Raw genomic sequence first — 21391 nt, forward strand, 5'->3', positions numbered from 1 at the left:
CAAAAACGATCGAATATATCGGTGAATCCACATCCTGTAAACGTTTGCCTATGATTGAAAACATGCACGCGTAGCGTCATTATTTCCGTCTTTTTTTACGCGATAGAAAGAAACCTTACATATGTTCAAGCGATAGCAGAGGTGGGAGAGATCGATCGTGCTAGCCAATCAAACACTCACTGCATGATTCGCCATTACGCTAGCTATTTTCCGGCATACAGCATCAGCGCCGACTATATCACGCCTCAGCACTAGCTGTTCTTATAGGCAGATATGTTTGGCTGCTTTCAAGGCCTTCGAGTTCTAATATCTACTAAACACAAATTCGCATCTTATTCTTGTACTCGTTAGCGCTCTGCTGTGGGCTTCAGCAACAGACAGATAAAGACTGAACGACTTTGGCCATCGGTGTAGCAACGCATAAAATATTTCAGCTCAAAGAAAAAAATACAAGCAACATATATTCTACGCTATGTCTAGCTAATTCACTTGACAAGAAAAGAAATCTTAACTGTACTGGAATGGTTTGTATTCTAATGCGACGTAAATCGCACACTGCCGAAACGCTGTGTGCATGTGGAAGATAAAAAAAATCAACAGCACTACATTTGGCAAGGCAAACGAAAAAAAATAAAAATTTATAACAATTACCTACAGTGCAATGAATGCGAGCTCATGTGTCGCCAGCATATATGGTAACAAAATTGAAATTGCATAATAACGATGCTCTCTATGGAAGGTATTTTTATTCAAAAGCTGCAATACATGGCTTATAATGATGCATTTGACAACAGCTTTCGACAGCGTTCTCCTAAGCACTGATCAGAAACTATTCTTCAGGCATTCTATGCCTTATTATCCAACCATATAATCACCGCACCGAAGGCGTTTCCCTCCAGAGAACTAAACAATTCTATCCCATCGTGTCAACCAGGTAGCTAATGGAAATTCCTATATATTAAAAGTAATGCGAGTGCGTTATTTAGGCAGTTTTGGGGCATTTTTAGAGAACACCACTCTCGAAGAATTTAACACATGATTGAGAATTATGTTTCCTCTCTGTAATATTCTGCCGCTTTGACAAGCGCAGCTTCCGCGGGCTGAAAGATGATTTTACCGCGCTTCTTCCTGAGGACTACACCTTGTCCCAAGTTCATAGATATAGTTTCAATGTGGACCCTTGCTTTCTTTCTATTCTTTCTTTACTGCCAATTTAGTTCTTCAGAGCTTAGCTCGTCGAGTATTTTGTATTTCTTGCTGCTTCATATGCCCACGCTTAGTTCTATGCGGATTTTTTCTTGTTAAACGTCGACCTTATTTGAAAAATAAACTAAAAATTAATAACATGGGAATTTTAACCTTCAAGTACTCGTAGTTATGGTCGTTTTCGCTTTTCTTTTCCTTAATAGGAATACAGCGAGTATACGGGCTGCTGCATCGCTGAGGTGCGCGTCATGACGTTTCAAGAGCACTCCGTCATGAACGTGTGGGCCATCGTTAGTAAAAAAATATGTGCATTTGTTCGAACCGAGAATGATTCCGTGAAAACTGAAGATTGTTTTACGTATGCGATTATTACTGAAACACATAGGTAAAACGCATTTTGCATTAACAATAAAAGTGTAGCGAAATTATCGTGCCACTGAAAACGTTACCGAGCCAACAGTCGAGGCGACCAAAGAGCTCCGAACGCACTTCTCGTTGTTTTAGCGAAGCCGAGGGCAAACCTCTGCGCATTCCTCCTCACAAGCTTGGCGCAAAGAACATATGGTTTCCATTCTCTCGTCCTTTCGTCGCCTCTCCGCCCGAGGACCTTGACTAAAGCAATTATCCAAACCGCTTTCAACTTCACACCTTGTAGCCTTTTCTCCCCGTGAAGCAGTCATCGCGGAAGGACAGCGACTTTCGCTGCCCTTTCTTCCCGGCTAGGCATGCGTTGCTCACAATGCCCCCCCTCTACTCCCCCGCACTCTTCCCTTCCTTCCCGCCAAATTCTTCTTCTTTTATGATCTGTGGGATATTCTTGGGGGGGGGGGGGGAGATACCGGACGCTGGTTATACTGGCCTAATGTCGCGGCGGCACTCTTGGCGTCCGAGGGAAGGGGAGATGGGACGTGGGGAAAGGGGGGGGAGCCAACTTTCTTGGCCGGCAGCCTTCTGGGCTCGCGGGGTCCTACGGGACCTCTTTCATTTCTCTCACCGCCTTTCGAGCTTTATGCCTTCTCTTTCGACAGATCTCAAGCAAACAAAAAGAGAGAGAGAGAGTGAAAACATCCCGACCCTTCTGCCCTCTTCCAACCGTGCCTCGAAACTCGACACAAGCGGCTGATTCAGAGGCATCCGGTCGGCCACACAATCCCCACCCGCTCGAGCTGCTCGAGGACAGCAGAACCGAAAAACCAAGCATTGTGAAAGTTCCAATTCGTTTTAATGACCATGCCTGAAAGAGGATATCCGTGAGTACCACCAGCAGTTTAAGTTGCGCTCTGTCTGCGCTCTGTCTGTCTCCTTGGCTTTTTCCTGTGGCTGTCTTTTTATAGCGCATCTTGGTTCCTTTAAAGCAGTTTAAGTTGTTTGCTCATAACTGAGCTTTTTGAGATTATTTCTTGCTTTGTCTCGTCGTAAGATCGCTACTTTTTCTTACCAGGTGTAATAAAGCATCAGATCACTGGGATGTGCTTTGCGTGGCAACATTCATTTTGGATTGTTGCAACTGAGGTCTGGGAAAATGCGGTAGCCGTACGGTAAGATACCTTTTTTTGCATATTTGGTGCTGTATGTTGCAAGCCTTGATCATCATGTCAATAAGCGATATGCTTGCGAGAACAGAAAGCCATTTATTTCGACCACACCACGCCAGTCAGTTCTGAACTGTATTTTCAGCGCACTATTTGCAATGCATAAACCCTGGTCACAAAGACAAACTTTACGGCGCAGAGGTGGCCAATTTGTATTGCAAAAGAAAAATTGGCCCTGTAAAACATGATGCGTGTTTTGAGTGATTTTCAGGTTAACACTTCATCGCGCATGTTGTGTGTCTGAAGTGATCAATTTCTTTTACATACTATATTCAAAGCTCATGGTTAAGTTGAGCTTTCTGGAACACGATTTTAGTTGCGAGCGAATATTTATTATTGTAATTTGCCGTTATGAATGCGCGTTTGGAATGGTCTAAACGACGTGTAGCTTATTCACGTGTTTGATATTTCTCCTGCGCTAATCCCGAGTAGTAGAAGTGTCATATAATAGCCACCAGGTGCAATTTTTCTATCAATTGTAGAAATCTAAAAGCGTCCGGAAAGAAGATCTGCCGACGCACTTATTCTTACTGCTAAATTTATTTTTTCGCAGAAAAAAGGAAAAAATAATTCGTTAAAAAATGTACTTATCCACAATTATTGATTCTTATATCGAGCAGAAAACAGGGGCTTGCCTGAAACATGACACATTATCTTCTACGTTCAAGAGCTTCTACTGTCCGTGCGAAGAACTCTATGAAAAAAAAAATTCTGAAAAGGGGATTCTTATTTACAGTTGCTAACATAGGTCTTATACTTTGCCACACGTACAAACTTGTTTCTACAACAAACGTGATGCTAAGCTACGGATTTCTTTATTTTTTCAATTTGAGTATATCATACAAACCCCAAAGCATCTGTGTAGTACGTTGTTTTGGCTGCAGCTTTGACAAATTTTAAAATGTCCTGTTTGCAGTAATGATGCGGTGTACACTATTTTAGCAGCCGCGATCGGAGTGCGGCTGCCATTTTTTTGCGTCTCTTTTTTCTTTGTAGTTTCTTTTAGTTCTTGCGGCAACCTACCCTAACGAAAACTATTAAAAAAAAAGCCATTGATCTGAAGCATGCAGTTATGGCGACGTCTTTCTTCTACCGGTGTTCGATCACAAAGGCACTACAAGTAGAAGGGGGAAAGCACTGACTACCGTTTAACGAATAGATAACGGAATCATTTGTTTTAGTTTTCAGCGTCAACAACACATCCACATGGGCAGCCGTGCACTGCCAGATGTCGAAACCAATGTAACCAAGTTAATATGGCCGGCCTCACCGAGTATGCAGCTTATTTCAACCTGAGTAAACAAGACAAGAAAGTTGTCTGAGGGCCAACAGGTGGTGCTTTATTTTGCATTTTTACTCCACGATCTAGCTGTACTTCCACTTTCCAAAAGTTTTCTCTGTTAATGGGATTTATGAATGTTACTTTTATTTCCAGGTGCCATCTACGAAAGGAAATACATTGTTATGCACGCTGCTTAAGTCCATATCCTTAATGGCTGCTGGGAGCTGCTGCCCCTACAACCTACCACAAAAGAAGCTGCGATGAACTCAGCGCCTTCCTCCAACCTGGGACCTGAGAACACCTTGCCAAGGGACGCAAAAACAGGAGGAGCACTGAATTCTAAGAGTTCTGCCTAAATATTTCCATGCCCTGTAACCCGTGCATAGCTATTAAATCACCATGCAATGAACCTTTCAGCTGTATTATTTTCTGTGCAAGGATATTCTCAGCATGCTTTATTTCAATAAAAAGCTACATGGAAAATATCAGCACTGCATATGCATGGGATGGCTTTGTAGTTGCCTATTAGCCATAGCACGAAATAGCAACTAGCCGTGGTACTGATTATTGCAACATTCAGCACTACAATGTGCCGGATTGCCAATTGCTGTGGCTGGATGCCACTAATGCAAAACCACTGGGCAAGATTGGATTGGAAATATTGGGTAGCCGATAAAACTGGCTGGATGCCACTTGTAAATATCCAGTGAATAAGCATGGAAACAAGATATTGGATGGCCAGTGAGCTTGGCGGGATAGCCGTGATACAACAACCAGTGAGTGAGCTTGGGTGAAAGATATTGAGTAGCCATTGAGTGCTATTGAATGGCAGTAAACAAGGTAGTATGTCAATACTGGTTTTGATAGGAGAGCCAAACAAATTGGTTGGCATATATCTTGGCTCTTTGTGCGCCCCAATCAGACGCCAATATTGACCAATATTGGGACCAATATATCACAATATTGGACGAGTGGCGGTCCATTGACGGCCTGCTGCTTGGGGCTGCGCTCCCAATCGCCTGAAATAGAGTGGCCCATCCTTTGAGAGGGGAGCGGAGCGGAACTTGCGGTCTGAAGACAACCTTGAAATGATCGGTAGGCAGCTGTGGGAGCTGGATCTGCTTCATGAATGGCACGCTAGCTGCCGTTTATCCGCCTGAGCGTTCATGTTGTCTCCATCGGAGTTCTTTCCCGATGCGGACGAGACGCCGTCACCATCGGGGTTACAGCTGCCGCTCGGGCCAGCTGCATTAGGCTTACGGTAGAGCCCCTGGTACTTGAATGGGGTAATCCAGGAGCCGTCTTTCAGCTCTTCAGGGATGATGGGTTGCCCTTCCGTAAACACTTGCATAGCCATGGGTTCCGCGGCTTGCGCGAGACCGAGAACTGTCACAATGACGGCGGGTCTCGCCGCGTTCCTCGCCTTCGTTCGCTACACCAGGCGTGAGACGCACGGTGTCGACGCACAGAATGCCATAATGTCTTCCAAAAATTTCGCACACTCCCAAATTTTGGCTCTGACAGGTACGGGCGCACTCAAGTATCTTGTGAGGCAAAAATAAGGAATGTGATATAAACAATTACGGGTCGAGAGGCCAGAATTCACAGAGTCCATGCGAAGCACGTCCGCTCTCGTTGGCGCTAGAGTGGCGCCCCCGGTTCATAGCCCTATTTACATGGACCCGACAGCGGAGGGTCGAGTTGCGGAGCTGAGGAAATGTCAACGCCGAATAAATCTCAATTCCATTTCATTGAAGCAGAAGACCATTGGCATAGAAAACATTCTAATCTTGTCCCTTCCGGCAGGGAAGAAATCTAGCAGCGAAATCAATTCAAGATTGACATCACTTCTGAAGTCGGCCTTAGATGCACCTGTTGCAAACTGAATCTACCTCAAGCTTAGCGTAGGTTCTTTTTCGCCCATTAAATAGCACGCGATCTTTTCGATTAGGTTCGGCAACTTAAAAATAAAAGAAAAATATAATTGGTATTCATAAAGAGTTCAGTGACCAAGGCATCGGTATAAGTGACTACATCTCAGCCTCTGCCTATCTCTCTCGCAAAAATAATTGGGTGTATTGGTACAGCCAAGAAAGCTCTACCAAGTTCAGACTACGGTGGAATATGCTACTTCAAAATCATAGGTACTATGATTGTGACTCTATTACTCAAAGCGTTAAGTACAGCAAGTCTAACGACAGTGGCGTATATACCGATGCGAGTTTGTATAATGACGCCTCTATGGAAGAGAGAGAAGGGCAGTGGTTCTTAAACAACAGCTACTAGTTCAGTCACTTTATAATATAACAGGCGTGATTATTAGTGATTAATAAATACCTCTCCACAGCATCACCAGTCGACTGTTCAATTTCAAGTTAAACTTTATTGCCTTTCTTACAAAGGAGTCGGGACTAAAAGCTTTTGTACCAGCTTGAATAAAGGTCCTCACACCTTGAGACAGCGGCAGTACAGAAGGAAGGCACCTTTCCCATCATTTCATACCATCATTGGTAGGTCATACAGAGCTACACTTACGCTAAGCGCGAACACACTTGCAAGAAACAACACAAAAAGAAAAACCACATGTAGCGAAAGCAACTACAATATAAACAGTACAGGTCTCACAGCAACAATCAACAAGGATTTTATTTCTGGTTCCTTTACATACGGAAATCGTCACGGCGCTAATCACGGATTTTGTTTTTTGAATTGCTGGTAATATCAAAATTATTCTGGCCTAATTGGTTTAGCAAGACGACAAGGTTGTAACTTAAGGACTGATTAATAGAGTAATTTCTGGGTGATGGTGTGATCCAAGTTTCTCTCTGTCTCGTGTTACATCAGCTGATGTTTTGTTTTTGTTGTGCAAGTACAGTGAATGGACTATTACGTTGTTGTGAATACTGTAAAAGTATAATGCAAAAGTCGGAAGGATATCGTACTTTATAAATATATGCAGATCAATCAAGGGGAAATGAGGGTGCTCGCTATAATACATGAAGGAAAGAAGCCAACAGTCGGCGATGCCAAGGAAAGCGTTGGGGATGGTACTTTGTCTTTTTTTTTTAATGTTTACGTGGATAATCACAGAAATTAGTAATGTAATCTGTTTAGGGGAAAGATAGTTAGACACAAAGTAGAAGAAAAAATACAACGTGCCGATGGTGGGATCCGAACCCATGACCCCCGAATAACGCGTCCGGTGCTCTTCCAACTGAGCTACATCGGCCGCTGTCCCCCGTGCTACTTTCTTGGGTATTTATGTTGTCTGTATACGAACCTTGAGAGTGTTCACCAGCGCTACCCTCAGCCATAGCGGCGGACGTGGGACGTCCTTTGTTACCGCCAGCGTCACGTAGAACGTGATCAAGAGCGAGGGCGAAAGCTGTGCTAGAACCCTCTTACGCTACCTATGGCTTCAAGACTGCCAGAACCGAGAGCCCCGTAAGCTGCAAGCAGATCAATCAAGGGGAAATGAGGGTGCTCGCTATAATACACGAAGGAAAGAAGCCAACAGTCGGCGAGGCCAAAGAAAGCGTTGGGGATGGTACTTTATGTCTTTTTTTTTTTAATGTTTACGTGGATAATCACAGAAATTAGTAATGTAATCTGTTTAGGGGAAAGATAGTTAGACACAAAGTGGAAGAAAAAAACAACGTGCCGATGGTGGGATCCGAACCCACGACCTCCGAATAACGCGTCCGGTGCTTTTCCAACTGAGCTACATCGGCCGCTGTCCCCCCTGCTACTTTCTTGGGTATTTATGTTGTCTGTATACGAACCTTGAGAGTGTTCACCAGCTCTACCCTCAGCCATAGCGACGGACGTGGGACGTCCTTTGTTACCGCCAGCGTCACGTAGAACGTGATCAAGAGCGAGGGCGAAAGCTGTGCTAGAACCCTCTTACGCTACCTATGGCTTCAAGACTGCCAGAACCGAGACCCCCGTAAGCTACAAGCAGATCAATCAAGGGGAAATGAGGGTGCTCGCTATAATACATGAAGGAAAGAAGCCAACAGTCGGCGAGGCCAAGGAAAGCGTTGGGGATGGTACTTTATGTCTTTTTTTTTAATGTTTACGTGGATAATCACAGAAATTAGTAATGTAATCTGTTTAGGGGAAAGATAGTTAGACACAAAGTAGAAGAAAAAAACAACGTGCCGATGGTGGGATTCGAACCCACGACCTCCGAATAACGCGTCCGGTGCTCTTCCAACTGAGCTACATCGGCCGCTGTCCCCCCTGCTACTTTCTTGGGTATTTATGTTGTCTGTATACGAACCTTGAGAGTGTTCACCAGCGCTACCCTCAGCCATAGCGGCGGACGTGGGACGTCCTTTGTTACCGCCAGCGTCACGAAGAACGCGCATTTCGGCATACGCTCGTCGTCTTTGTCACCGTCGACAATCACCGAGCGTTGGTGTGACACTACAATATCTACATATTGTGTTGTGTGAGATAAGTAAGATTGTAATAAAGTTAGCGCTAAGCCCCGGACACCATACCAGTGCAACTTAAAAAGTAGAATCTGATCATTAATGAGGTCAAAGGCCTTAGTGAAACCTACAAAAATATCTACGGTTAGCTTATTTTACTAAATGCCGTAATTATAATTTCTTTTTGAGTTCGAAGCGCTGTTTTCCGTTGATCGTTTTTTCCTAAATTCATGCTGAAAATCTAGAAATAAGTGCTTCTTATCAAAGTAAGAATCTACTCTTTCATGTATTATTTTCTCGATACCTGCAATACACACACTCACACACACGCGCGCGTACACGCGCGCACGCACACACACACACACACACACACACACACACACACACACACACACACACACACACACACACACACACACACACACACACACACACACACACACACACACACACACACACACACACACACACACACACACACACACACACACACACACACACACACACACACACACACACACACACACACACACACACACACACACACACACACACACACACACACACACACACACACACACACACACACACACACACACACACACACACACACACACACACACACACACACACACACACACACACACACACACACACACACACACACACACACACACACACACACACACACACACACACACACACACACACACACACACACACACACACACACACACACACACACACACACACACACACACACACACACACACACACACACACACACACACACACACACACACACACACACACACACACACACACACACACACACACACACACACACACACACACACACACACACACACACACACACACACACACACACACACACACACACACACACACACACACACACACACACACACACACACACACACACACACACACACACACACACACACACACACACACACACACACACACACACACACACACACACACACACACACACACACACACACACACACACACACACACACACACACACACACACACACACACACACACACACACACACACACACACACACACACACACACACACACACACACACACACACACACACACACACACACACACACACACACACACACACACACACACACACACACACACACACACACACACACACACACACACACACACACACACACACACACACACACACACAGACAGACGCACACATTAGCCTGAACCGAAAAGCGGCCGCCAAGGCCGGAATTCACAGCAGAATCCTTTGGCTACTCGAGCGCCACAACCGCTGCGCGGCCCTCCAATATATGTATATATATGTGTAACCTTAGGCACACTACTCGGGCTTCACAACCGCTTCGCCAGTCTGGCGGGGCCCTGGAATATATATATATATATATATATATATATATATATATATATATATATATATATATATACATATATATATGTATATATATATATATTTGAGGGCCCCGCCGTTATTGCGCAGTGGTTAGGGCATTCTTCTCATGTGCCCAAGGACTTGCAATCGAATTCCGGCCTCGGCGGCCGCTTTTCGGCTGAGTCGATTTGCTAGGCGTACGTGTGCTGTGCGATGTCAACGCACGTGTAAGAAACCCAGGTGGTCAAAAATCTGCGAGCCCTCCACCACAGCGTCTCTCATAGCCTGAGTCGCTTTAGGACATTAAACCCTAAAACCAAACCAAACCAAATATATTCGAGGAGGTCTACAACTTTGCAACTTTTGTAATGGCTATTTTGTCTCAAGTAAAAATTAAAAAACTGATTAGTTTAGTAAGTTTAGTAAGTTTAGTGAACAAAAAACCTGCAGGTTAGCATAGGCGACTCAGAACAGCGCTGACCGTATTCTTTTAAACCTTGACTACATTTAGCTGGAAGACTCAGTATATAGAGTTATCTACAGTTTTAGAGAGTGCGCGGGCGTTCGTTATCTTTTGTTGTGTGTACGTGTGGTCATGGTAACGCTGTGGTCGAAATTGTCGCCATTATTAGGGCGTCCTTATTGATATCCAATTCGACACAAATCTAGAAATTGTGCGGGTACTGTTATAATAGGCCATCTAAATAGGATCTTCAATCTACGTTATCGGTCTTGTTCACATCCCTCCGCATCCAATAAGGACCCTTATGAGTTATTTAACACGATTTGTACGTTATATTATATGCCACCTGCCTTCTTACCGGACGATTCCAACTAACAACATAGAACAGAACGCTTTCAATCTTGTTACCCCTTTAAACCCAAGTCAAAGACTTTTAACGTGGGCTTTGTTATTTGCTTAACACGGTTGGTATCCCGCTCAAATGTTGCAGACACTTTGCATTTAATTCTAACTAATCAACTAATCAAAATCGCTTCAGATGTCACAATTGTATCCGGTATAAGGGACCACTCGTTACCTAGCTTTTCTTGAGTGGAACAAAACAAAAAAGAGAGAATTGACCATTATTTTCAAAAACGCCAGCGTTGAGGTATATCAATGGAAATAATTTTCTTCCCTTTTAGAAACTGTTATAACTCATTTTCACCACCGTACAGTTCAGGCTTAAAGGGATACTTTCGCAACCAAAGTAAAACATGTAACGAACAGATACGTTTCGAACCGAACCTTAACATAGAATTCTCCCGCCCCGTTGTACAACACTCTACAGACACCTTTATAATAGCCGTAGTACAAAACGCTCCTATAGTGAAGGTAAAGCATCGCCTACTAACGTACGCTGGACGATATAAGGCCAGCTTGCTCCGGTTGCGTAAACTGTTAAGAACGCTCAGCTTCGTTTTCTTTTCAATAATTTGTCACTCATGGTTCAAGCTTACGTGTGTAAATTCTGGTGCATAATTCTCATTCCGCTCAAAAACTTAATTCATTACGAAAGTCCTTTGGCCAACAGGGTTCGAGCTATCTGTGTGTATCTTTTTCTAAGCGATATATTTTGAATAATTTTTTTATTCGAGTCGAAGTTCTTACCTTGAGGGAGGAAAGAATTATAGTAACACCGATGTTTGGGCCAGTTGGTAATGATCCATATTAAAACCCATTCGCAGCACGAATAAAACAACGACAGGAAGGAAACACACTCGACAGGACGAATGCTGCACTTCCAACTAAAGTTTATTATGAAAAACCCAAGCTTAAGTACAGAGCTACTATCACCTTCTGACAGTCAAACATGTGTGTCTAAAAAAACGCCACTTCATTATCATGTAGATAGAGGGATGGGGTGCTGACACATTGATCGCCTGCTTTTCTGATGTGATATGCCTCAATTATTTCTCTTTCTACCTGATCCCATCCCCGCCCAAGCAACTTTGTTTTCCGAAAAATGGGTTTGCACTTACAGTCTCGGCAGTGAATTGCGAGATTGCTGCCTTTTCCTTCTTTTACCTGATCGTGGTGTTCTTTTGCTCTCTGATTAAAACAGCGTCCAGTTTGACCTATGTACACACAATTACAGGTGAGTGGAATGCTGTAAACTATCTTAGTACTGCACCGAGTGAGCCAAAGGTGGTGCTTGACCGAACAAATCGGCTTTTCTTTTCTCACCAACATAGGACAAATTTTTGAAAGCTTACTCGGCGCATCATATCTTTTGGCAACTTTCTTAAGATTGTGAGATAATTTATGAAGGTACGGAATTACTTGAGTGACCTGCCTCTGATCGTGCTTATCTTTCTTTTTAATACCCTTGTTCTTCTGAAGCAGGCTCTCTGCAACTGCAGATAAAGCATCAGAAGGAAAGGCAGACATACGCAATCGCTCTGTTTGCATTTTGATACTTTCGGTCATTAGATGTGTACATGATTTTTCTAACTCGGAATTGAGGCAATTCATGGCAATTGCTCTTTTGATTATTTGATTAATTTGATTTGATTAATTTGCGATTTGATTAATCGCTGTGACCACATACCAGTGCCGGACTCTTTCTTTCTGCATCAAGCAAGGGGTGGTTCCCTTGGAAGTTCAAGCATTACTAGGTGTTGTGTCGCCGTCCCTGGGCCATGCAAGAAGAATGTGTAGAATACTCAAGTCCGAAGGTTGGCGCCAAGTTCGTCTGTATGAAGACTGGCTTCGTGTGCTTCTCCAGGAAGGAAAGAATCCATGCGGAGCGGCTAGGCTGTTCCGCGACTAAAAAAAATTGGCAGCACAAAGTACAGAGTTCTTGTGGCATCGAGTTCGAGTTTCCCAACCGAAAAGGAGGAGCAACCACACTGCACCAAGCAAGGTCGACGTCGTGGACGACATCGAGCTCTCGGGTGAAATTGGCGGCATCCTTGAAAAAGGGCCAAAATTCTGCTTTGAACCCGCTGCAGGGAAGCCGGAACCTCTGGCCATGGCTCGACGTATAGCAGGAAAAGCAAAGGAGCGAGACAAGGACAGAGCCGTTTGGGATGGAGCCGAAGCTGTGGCCGTGAGTCACTGTTCTAAGCGCTAGCCTCAGCAACGAAAGGTGGTCAGCTACTTAAAACAGCATGGCTTAATGGTAGTCCAGTCTGACAAAGAGGCTGGGTTTGTGGTGCTACAGCAAGGAGCGTATGAGCAGAAAGACACTCCAGCTGCAGAGAAGAATTTCAAGAAAACTAACTTCAAGAAGAGAATACGAAAGACCACAGCAATAAGGATGCTCCAGGATCTACACCTTGATTCGCTTGCAAAGAGTGTGAGGAATTCGGAAAGTTGCACACTAGAAGCATTCTTCTCATACAAAACGCACACGCCTGATTTCCCATTCAGAGTGATAGTATCGGAGAAGGGTAGTTGGCAGTCGGTTTATAGGAAAGTTTCTCCAAAAGCAGCTGTCGACATTGAAGACAGAAGACCCATTCCTCGTCAGGAGCTCGCACCAGATTGTTGAAGAACTGAAGCAAGGGCTCGGCAGCACCACATCAGCCACCTTTGGATTCTCTATTGACATTTAAGATTTGTATTATTCCATACCGCACGAAGGTTTGTTTTATCTACAATCCACTGCCATTAACTTTAACAACAGGTTTTACACGCAAAAAGCAGGTATTTGCATGGGCTCGTGTGTTGCGCCAGTTCTGTGTGACATATTTTTTATCTCGCGTTGACAAGAGTTTGTTAAACTCGCTTCCTGACGTGCGTATTTTTAGGTATGTAGACGACTATCTAGTGATAATGGACAAGCCGCACACTTCATCTATTGACGAGAATGTTGCTGACGTTCTTGACTCATTCAGATCGGTCTCAAAAAGTTTAAAGTTTACCCATGAGCTCCCACGTGACAATAGCATACAGTTTCTTGACCTAACAATTTCATTTTTAGAAGGACACATATGTTGGATGTACAATCCAAGGTCACAAAAGGCACTCCTCCCCTATAGTAGCGCTCATTCTAAAATAATCAAAAGAGCAGTTCCCATGAATTACCTCAATTCCGCGTTAGAAAAATCGTGTACGCATCTAATGTTCGAAAGTGTCAAAATGCAAACAGAGCGATTGCGTATGTCTGGCTTTCCTCCTGATACATTATCTGCAGCCTGCTTCAGAAGAAAAAGGGTATTAAAAAGAAAGATAAGCAAGATCAGAGGCAGGTCACTCAAGTAATTCCGTACCTTCATAAATTATCACACAATCTTAAGAAAGTTGCCAAAAGATGTGATGCGCCGAGTAAGCTTTCAAAAATTTGTCCTATGATGGTGAGAAAAGAAAAGCCGATTTGTTCGATCAAGCACCACCTTTGGTTCACTCGGTGCAGTACTAAGATAGTTTACAGCATTCCACTCACCTGTAATCGTGTGTACATAGGTCAAACTGGACGCTGTTTTAATCAGAGAGCAAAAGAACACCACGATCACGTAAAAGAAGGAAAAGGCAGCAATCTCAGAATTCACTGCCGAGACTGCAAGTGCAAACCCATTTTTCGGAAAACTAAGCTTTTTGGGCGGGGATGGGATCAGGTAGAAAGAGAAATAATTGAGGCATATCACATCAGAAAAGCAGCCGATCAATGTGTCAGCACCCCATCCCTATATCTACATGATAATGAAGTGGCTTTTTCAGACACACATGTTTGACAGTCAGAAGGTGATAGTAGCTCTGTACTTAAGCTTGGGTTTTTCATAATAAACTTTAGTTGGAAGTGCAGCATTCGTCCTGTCATGTGTGTTTTCTTCCTGTCGTTGTTTTATTCGTGCTGCGAATGGGTTTTAATATGAAAGAATTATAAATCGTCGACCAAGTTCACAATTTTTGTGGACATGGCTGGCGTTGCTAAACTGATCGAAACCTACTATACTTCTTCCAGGTTTGACTCTGTGCTTACAAAATGTTTGAAAAGCACTTCCACGTATATATTTTCCGCATACATTCCTTCAGCAAGTTTTTAACGCATGTACAGACTTTGAGAAAAATGTACAACCTAAGCGCATTGCTTCTATGTCCCGTAACGAGGCTCGTGTCGCACCTCCAGCATTCGAAATCTCGTAGATGGCAAATCCGGTACTCTCTCCCTCTAAACTATTGCTTCCTGCAGCGCAGTAACAGAGCTTAGAAGCGAGCCCGTTGGATCGTCTATTAATATTTGACAAATACTGCATCTTCCCTACGCAATGGGGGATTGCGGCTGGGGTTCTTCTACACTATTCGCGAAGCAAAAACACTAGCAAAGAATACAGCTCCACTACTCTAGGAAATACTTGCTTTAAGCTACTACAACGCTGACTGCATTTCTTGACTCAAACTCGGTCTTTGAACTGGCACAATACGGTTTCCGTAGGTCGAACTCCCTTGTAATTCTGTTCGTATCTTGCAATCTTGAACTCCACTACATTCTTGACCGATGCTCACTCGCTCATTGCATGTCTTTTATATATTTGAACACTTTCGACTTGGTTTGTAATACGCTGCCACTCCGCAAGTTCAGTCATCCTAAGATTCAGCCAACGTTTTCGAAACGAATTGAATGATTTGTTACTAACGATTCGAAACTCGTGTCAGTTAACTGCCATAGCTCTCCGCTTTTTATGCATATTTCTGTGTACCTTAAGAATCTATATTATGTACTCCATTCCTTTTCATTTATATTATATTACCTCGAATCTCAGATATCTTCCACATTTTTCTCAAATGATCGTTTTACTTTTAGCGAAATTAGATGTTTTAATGATAAAACTACATTCAGATGGCTCTCTCTGCGATTGTTTACTTTATGAAATATGCCTTAAGCGACTCAACCTTAGTAAGGCTACATTCGTGCCAACAGATTGAAGTAAAATGCCCCGCGTATTTACTTCTTGAATGACGTTCTATTAGGACTAGTAAATGTATAACAAAATATGAACATATTTATTTGAAATAATCTCAGGATTATACTAATGACGTAACTCTTGCAGATCTCCATCGTCGTTAAAGTTTTTGCGGCATAAAATACTAATGTGGGGTCTGCATCACCCCTATGCGATACAGGTTATTAAAAACTAAACATTGCCACTGTAAGCTTTAAAAGTGATCTTTCGTTTCACTTATTCCAAATAAATTCGCACTGAAAGTACTGCAGACAAAACATCTGACCTTCAGTTTCCATCAGCAATGAATTTTGTTTTAAACCTCATTAAGGAGTCCATCCGTGAGGAAGGGCAGAAATTCGTTTTGTTGCTTTTGGGTGGTCAGCTTCCCATTAGTGTATCCTAATAAACAAGCATATTCCATCCATAGTCGTTATAAATTCGGCCTTCGTAGGTGTAATACACTCGCTTCCCAGCAATATTTGATGCCTCCAATATTGAGTCAATGTAAGCACCATCCAAATATTGTTCCCACTAACAATAACTGGCATTTTCTTATTGTTTTAGCTATTTGTATATAGTGACAGGACTATAGCGGTTCTTTTTACTTCATATGTAATTTTGTATATATCGTATTTAATTACTCATTTAAGTTGCTATTATTGAAATAATGCCACTGTAAACATAGAGTTATGTATTTATTTGTTTATTTCTCATAACCAACTCTCGTCTTCAATGCTTTTAATGACCCTGAAGGTATTCCAGCAAACATAAAAAAGCTAACAAAAAGCAAACGTTAGAAATGAAGACTGCAAGATTCAATTACTCGTAGACATGCTCAGGAATGGTGCTTCGAAGTTTGGCCATAGCACAACGCTGGGATATTGCAAGGGCGCCATTAAGCGAAAATATGCTAAAAGCGATCACAAGAATGACGAGTCCTGTCACCCTAAAAATTCACGAGCACAGAATTTACGCAACAAAACGAAACCATGAAGCGTGATCTTAATGCCGCAAGCCTCTTGGTGCTACAGAGCGAGAGGCGAGCAGTCGAGGCCGTTACGCTGCTACAGGGACTGCGTTAATGGCAAAAAAAAAGAAAAAAAAGAAGAGGCTCGTCACGGCATAGTCGCCGACCGCAGCCCCGTGAAAAAATCACGTTAGGCATAGAGCTGAAGAGAGAAAAAACAGCTTACCTCCTCCCTCACGAAGACCAGCACTTGTTGAATGCAGCCAGGGGACGTGTATAAAAGCCGGCTGCAGCGTAGTGGACGTCGCATTTCCAGCTCTGATTCAGGGGGCTCCAGTTTGTGCTTACACGTCCCATGGATATGATATATAAGGTAAGAAGTCAATCGGACATCAGTTCCGCAATGCGGTCACTATCTAAAAATATGGCGGTTAGATAACTTTGTGTTGCTGTATCGTTAACTAACGAAATACTATAACATATTGCTCGGATATAAGAATAAAGGCGTTGAAACACGAATAACATTGCTAAGAGTCACTTTTGAAAAAACAGTTTATTTTCGCGAGCTAAGACATTTACAGTGAGCTCAAGCGCCACCGATTCCGCCATAGCTTTATTTTCTTATTCAATATTCCTCACTTGTTGGAGGAAAGGAATAGTTCGAATATGCATTACTATAAACATCTAGGTACTTGATGGATTCCAGTATTACTATGCCAGCAATAACTTGTAGCGCATCGATTTCACGTATCTACGAAGACAGAAATGTGGGTCAGTAACAAAAGGCACAAAATCATGTTAAACCTCAACAATGTATTCAGCATGCTAACCGTTTATTTAGCCCAAAGGTGTTTGATCGCAGCTTGTGTCCGTGGCTAGTTCAGAAGAGTGAATGATCCTCAAATGATCGTCCAAGAGACGTTGAAGTTATCTTCATTCTCATAGGGTCAGCAAAAATTTAATATATGCAGATTTCTGGCTGAATTAACGATCTTTAGCAGCGCATTAGACATGCATTGGCAATAAATTTATTTCAAGATTTTCCTGCCGGTATATTTGAACTGCGCAAGTCATTAGCTAATACGATTGGATGCAATCTGTTCAAGTGAATGATCGTGCAACGTTACGTATGGAACCTGCGCCGAAAATTGTTTTTCAATGACTCGGTGCATTGACTGTACTGGCGTTGTATGTGTCGCCGATGTCAGAGTTCGTATTTTGTATTCTTGTCCTTTATAGCTATTAAATCCGGATGGTTCGCCATACCGGTCGTCCTTTCGAGATTAGAAAAGTGCCTGTGCAGTCCAACAGCTATTAAGCCCCAGGCTCCATAAACAAAACATCAATTACTGACCGAAATCAGGTTGCGCAAACTATATTCGCGTGCTATATTTCTTATATATCTTTTTATATTTTTTATATCTAGTGGAAATCAAGAAGAAGAAATGGAATGGCCTTATAGTGCGAAAAGAGGATAAGCGATGGTCGCTTAGGGTAACAAACTAGATTCCAAGTAAAGGAAAGCCTAGTAGGGGGCGGCAGAAAGTTAAGTGTGCGAATGAAGTTAGCAGTTCGCAGGGGTGAAGTGGATGCTGCTAGCGCAGGACAGGGTTAATTGGAGAAATATGGAAGATGCCTTCCCCTTGCAGTAGCCGTACAGTGAAGATGCTGCTGCTAGTGCTGATGATGATGATATTTCTTATAGCATTGCTTTCAATGTGAGATAATTTATTTGCTTTCGAACTCCATTTTTCGTCCTCAGGGGATATGAGAATGTTGTTATCCAAGAATGCTTTGTCCTTATGGTAACCGCTGTGATGTAATATTGAGAAACAAACACATATTTTTACCAATAAAACTGTACGTAGCGCTGCAGGCGGTAGAAAAATGATGTGCTAACTGCTTCGGACGTCAACAATAGAGGCGAAACTCAGATGCTGGTAGCTAAATGTGGTAAGTAATGGAGTTTTGACCACACGCCACGTTATTGCATGAGCGGCGAGTTGACGCAGAGGCTAGGAAAAGGCAACCCAGCAAAGCTGAAGCATAGCCTGCTATATTATCCACGGCTAGTCATAGGCGCCAAGAGCCCAGGACGCTGACCGTTGCCTTAATCCGCGAAGCGGCGAGATGGCAGCCACTCGTGTGCGCGGCTAGTGGCGGCATATTGTTGGGTGTGTTGTTGGGGGGGGGGGGGGGGGGGGCTGGGAGGCTACACTGTCTACCGATGCTGCTTGCATTCTTACAGAGAAACGGCTTGTACGAAATCACGTCAGCTGTTAAAACAATATAAATGCCGAAACATTGTAGTACGCCACTTATGCTAGAATGTCTATTGCCAAGAAAGTAGAAGCTCTCCTGCCTCTTAGCGCTGTGCCAATTGTTTATTTTTCTAACGCTGAGAGATGCAGAGCGATGCGTACTCTCTTCGAAAAGCGTTGCAGAAGGCACCAGTGGCAGGCAGGTGAGGTCTAGTAACTGTTTAGTAACTTCCTGTAGCCAAGAAGAAGTAGTCGTTGCATAATCGGCCACTCATGTGACAGGGGTATTGCAGTCCTGATTCGGTATTCTCTTCAACTGGAACTGCCGATACGTACCTTCATCCCTTTTGTTGAATACGGGGCATATTTATACACTGAAAGAAGCGCATAATTATGCGCTCACTGCAAAAGTGCTTCCTACGTTGCTTTAGTCTCGGCTAGGTGCTGCGTAGAGAGAGGGTATTTGTTGCCAGCGCTCCTGAAGACAGAATTCGAAACCCAAGGCTAAAAGTGCATATGCCTCGAGCCTTAAAGATGTCGTTAAAAACATGGTTTGTGGAGTTTAACGTCCCAAAGCAACTCAGGCTATGAGAGACGCCGTAGTGGAGGACTCCGGAAATTTCGACCACCTGGGGTGCTTTAACGTGCACTGACATCGCTCAGCACACGGGCGCCTTGCTTTTGGCCTCCATCGACAAGCGACCGCCGAGGCCGGGATTCGATCTCGCGTCCTTGGGAACAGTAGTTTAGCGCCGTAACCACTGCGCCACCCCGGCGGCGTATGTCGTTAAAAACACTCGAACTAAACATACGCATTAAACATAAGCGCGTGTGGCAAGCGCCGCCATTGAAAACACTCTCTCCAGTACTGGTACTTGCCCCTCACTACCGCAGAGTACAGAGGTACTGGGAGAACGAGAGTCGCGGCGCTTTCGGACCGCCTCTTCCAATGAGCCCCCGCCGGGGTGGCGCAGTGGTTACGGCGCTCGACTACTGTTCCCAAGGATGCGGGATCGAACCCCGGCCTCCGCGGCCGCTTTTCGTTGGAGGCGAAAAGCAAGGCGCTCGTGTGCTGTGCGATGTCAGTGCACGTTAAAGAACCCAAGGTGGTCGAAATTTCCGGAGTCCTCCACTACGGCGTCTCTCATAGCCTGAGTCGCTTTGAGACGTTAAACCACACAAACCAACATACCAACCATCTTCCAATGAGCGTTAGGCAGCCCGAATGTTTGTGGTAGTCGGGTGGTCGAGTGGCAAGCGCCACTTTGCGTACAGCGGCAAAACTAGTCGTTTGCCTCTATGAATGAGTGAGTAAGACGCTTCTCCGCTATATGGCTAACGCATCGGATGCCGAGGAAAGCAAGCGCGGATCGCAGCGCATAAAACTGGAGTCCGGCAGTGCGAACGCGGCTTTGCTGAAAATTGCTTCATCGAGGAGAACACGTTGTCGCAGACCTCATGAAGCGGCGCTAAAAAGCCGAGACTTTAAATAACAATCTTGAACGGCTGCACTGCAGCGAATGACCAGGTCATATCTCTGAAGAGGAATGACATCATTTGTTGTCTCATCATCATGTTAACCAAAGTTTGCCCAAAATGGCATAGAAAATGACGTTATCAACCCATGACCTCATCAACAGAAGTGCCATAACAACGTTCTGATGACATGGCACAGTGCCCGAAAATTCCGTAATCGAGCGAAATATTTCAAAAATCAACCATGGTCCGCAAAAAATTAGTACAGACGTCTCTATTTCAGCAGTCTGTATGGCCAACAACTCATGTAACCGACACAAAAAATTGAATCGCAGCATGTAAGCATGATAGGTGATCCCCGTACGTCTCGGATCAGCGCTTTCGATTGCCAACAAAGAGCACTATTTCCGAGCCTCAGCACTCTCACAATATCCCATGGAAACAATTTATGGGTTCATACCAGCACCTCGTAGCAGGTATTCTAATGAACTCATTTATTTGCGCAGGACAGACTTTCACGTCATGGCACCAGGTAGACACGAAAAGGGAGTGATGACATGTGCAATGAAAATTAGTCGTAGTGAACAGGCAATCTTCATTTCATTTGAAATGTTTATCGCTCTTTCTCCAGGCTGCCCTACTACTCCCCATGGTCGCCTTTGTGGGCGCGGGGAATGTGTTCGGCGGCGGTGGACGATATGGATTCCAAGGCGCAGGTTTCCAGGGACCTATCTTTGCGGCGGCAGCTACTCCTGGCTTCTCCACTGCTGGACCCTCTTTCGTGCGTAAAGCCAAGCGGAAATATGGTCCTAGTGCTCTTTTCACCAGACTGTTGTCAAGCTTGCTTACATTACATGCA

At 43.9% G+C, this 21391-nt stretch overlaps 1 protein-coding gene and 1 non-coding gene across 2 annotated transcripts in view; one reads left to right on the forward strand and one right to left on the reverse strand.

The window, feature by feature from the left end:
- Positions 1-21391, forward strand: part of LOC146200889 (uncharacterized) — a 37349-nt gene that overhangs the window by 13788 nt on the left and 2170 nt on the right. Inside the window, exon 2 of the mRNA XM_084592463.1 lies at positions 21164-21313. Within this exon, the coding sequence (XP_084448589.1) occupies positions 21164-21313 (150 nt within the window). The remainder of the gene's footprint in view (positions 1-21163; positions 21314-21391) is intronic.
- Positions 8239-8311, reverse strand: TRNAT-CGU (transfer RNA threonine (anticodon CGU)). The gene has a single exon. It is a non-coding gene; the product is annotated as a tRNA-Thr (tRNA).

Source organism: Amblyomma maculatum, chromosome 2, assembly GCF_055883805.1.
Source record: "Amblyomma maculatum isolate TAMU_Amacu chromosome 2, ASM5588380v1, whole genome shotgun sequence".
Taxonomy (NCBI): Eukaryota; Metazoa; Arthropoda; class Arachnida; order Ixodida; family Ixodidae; genus Amblyomma; species Amblyomma maculatum.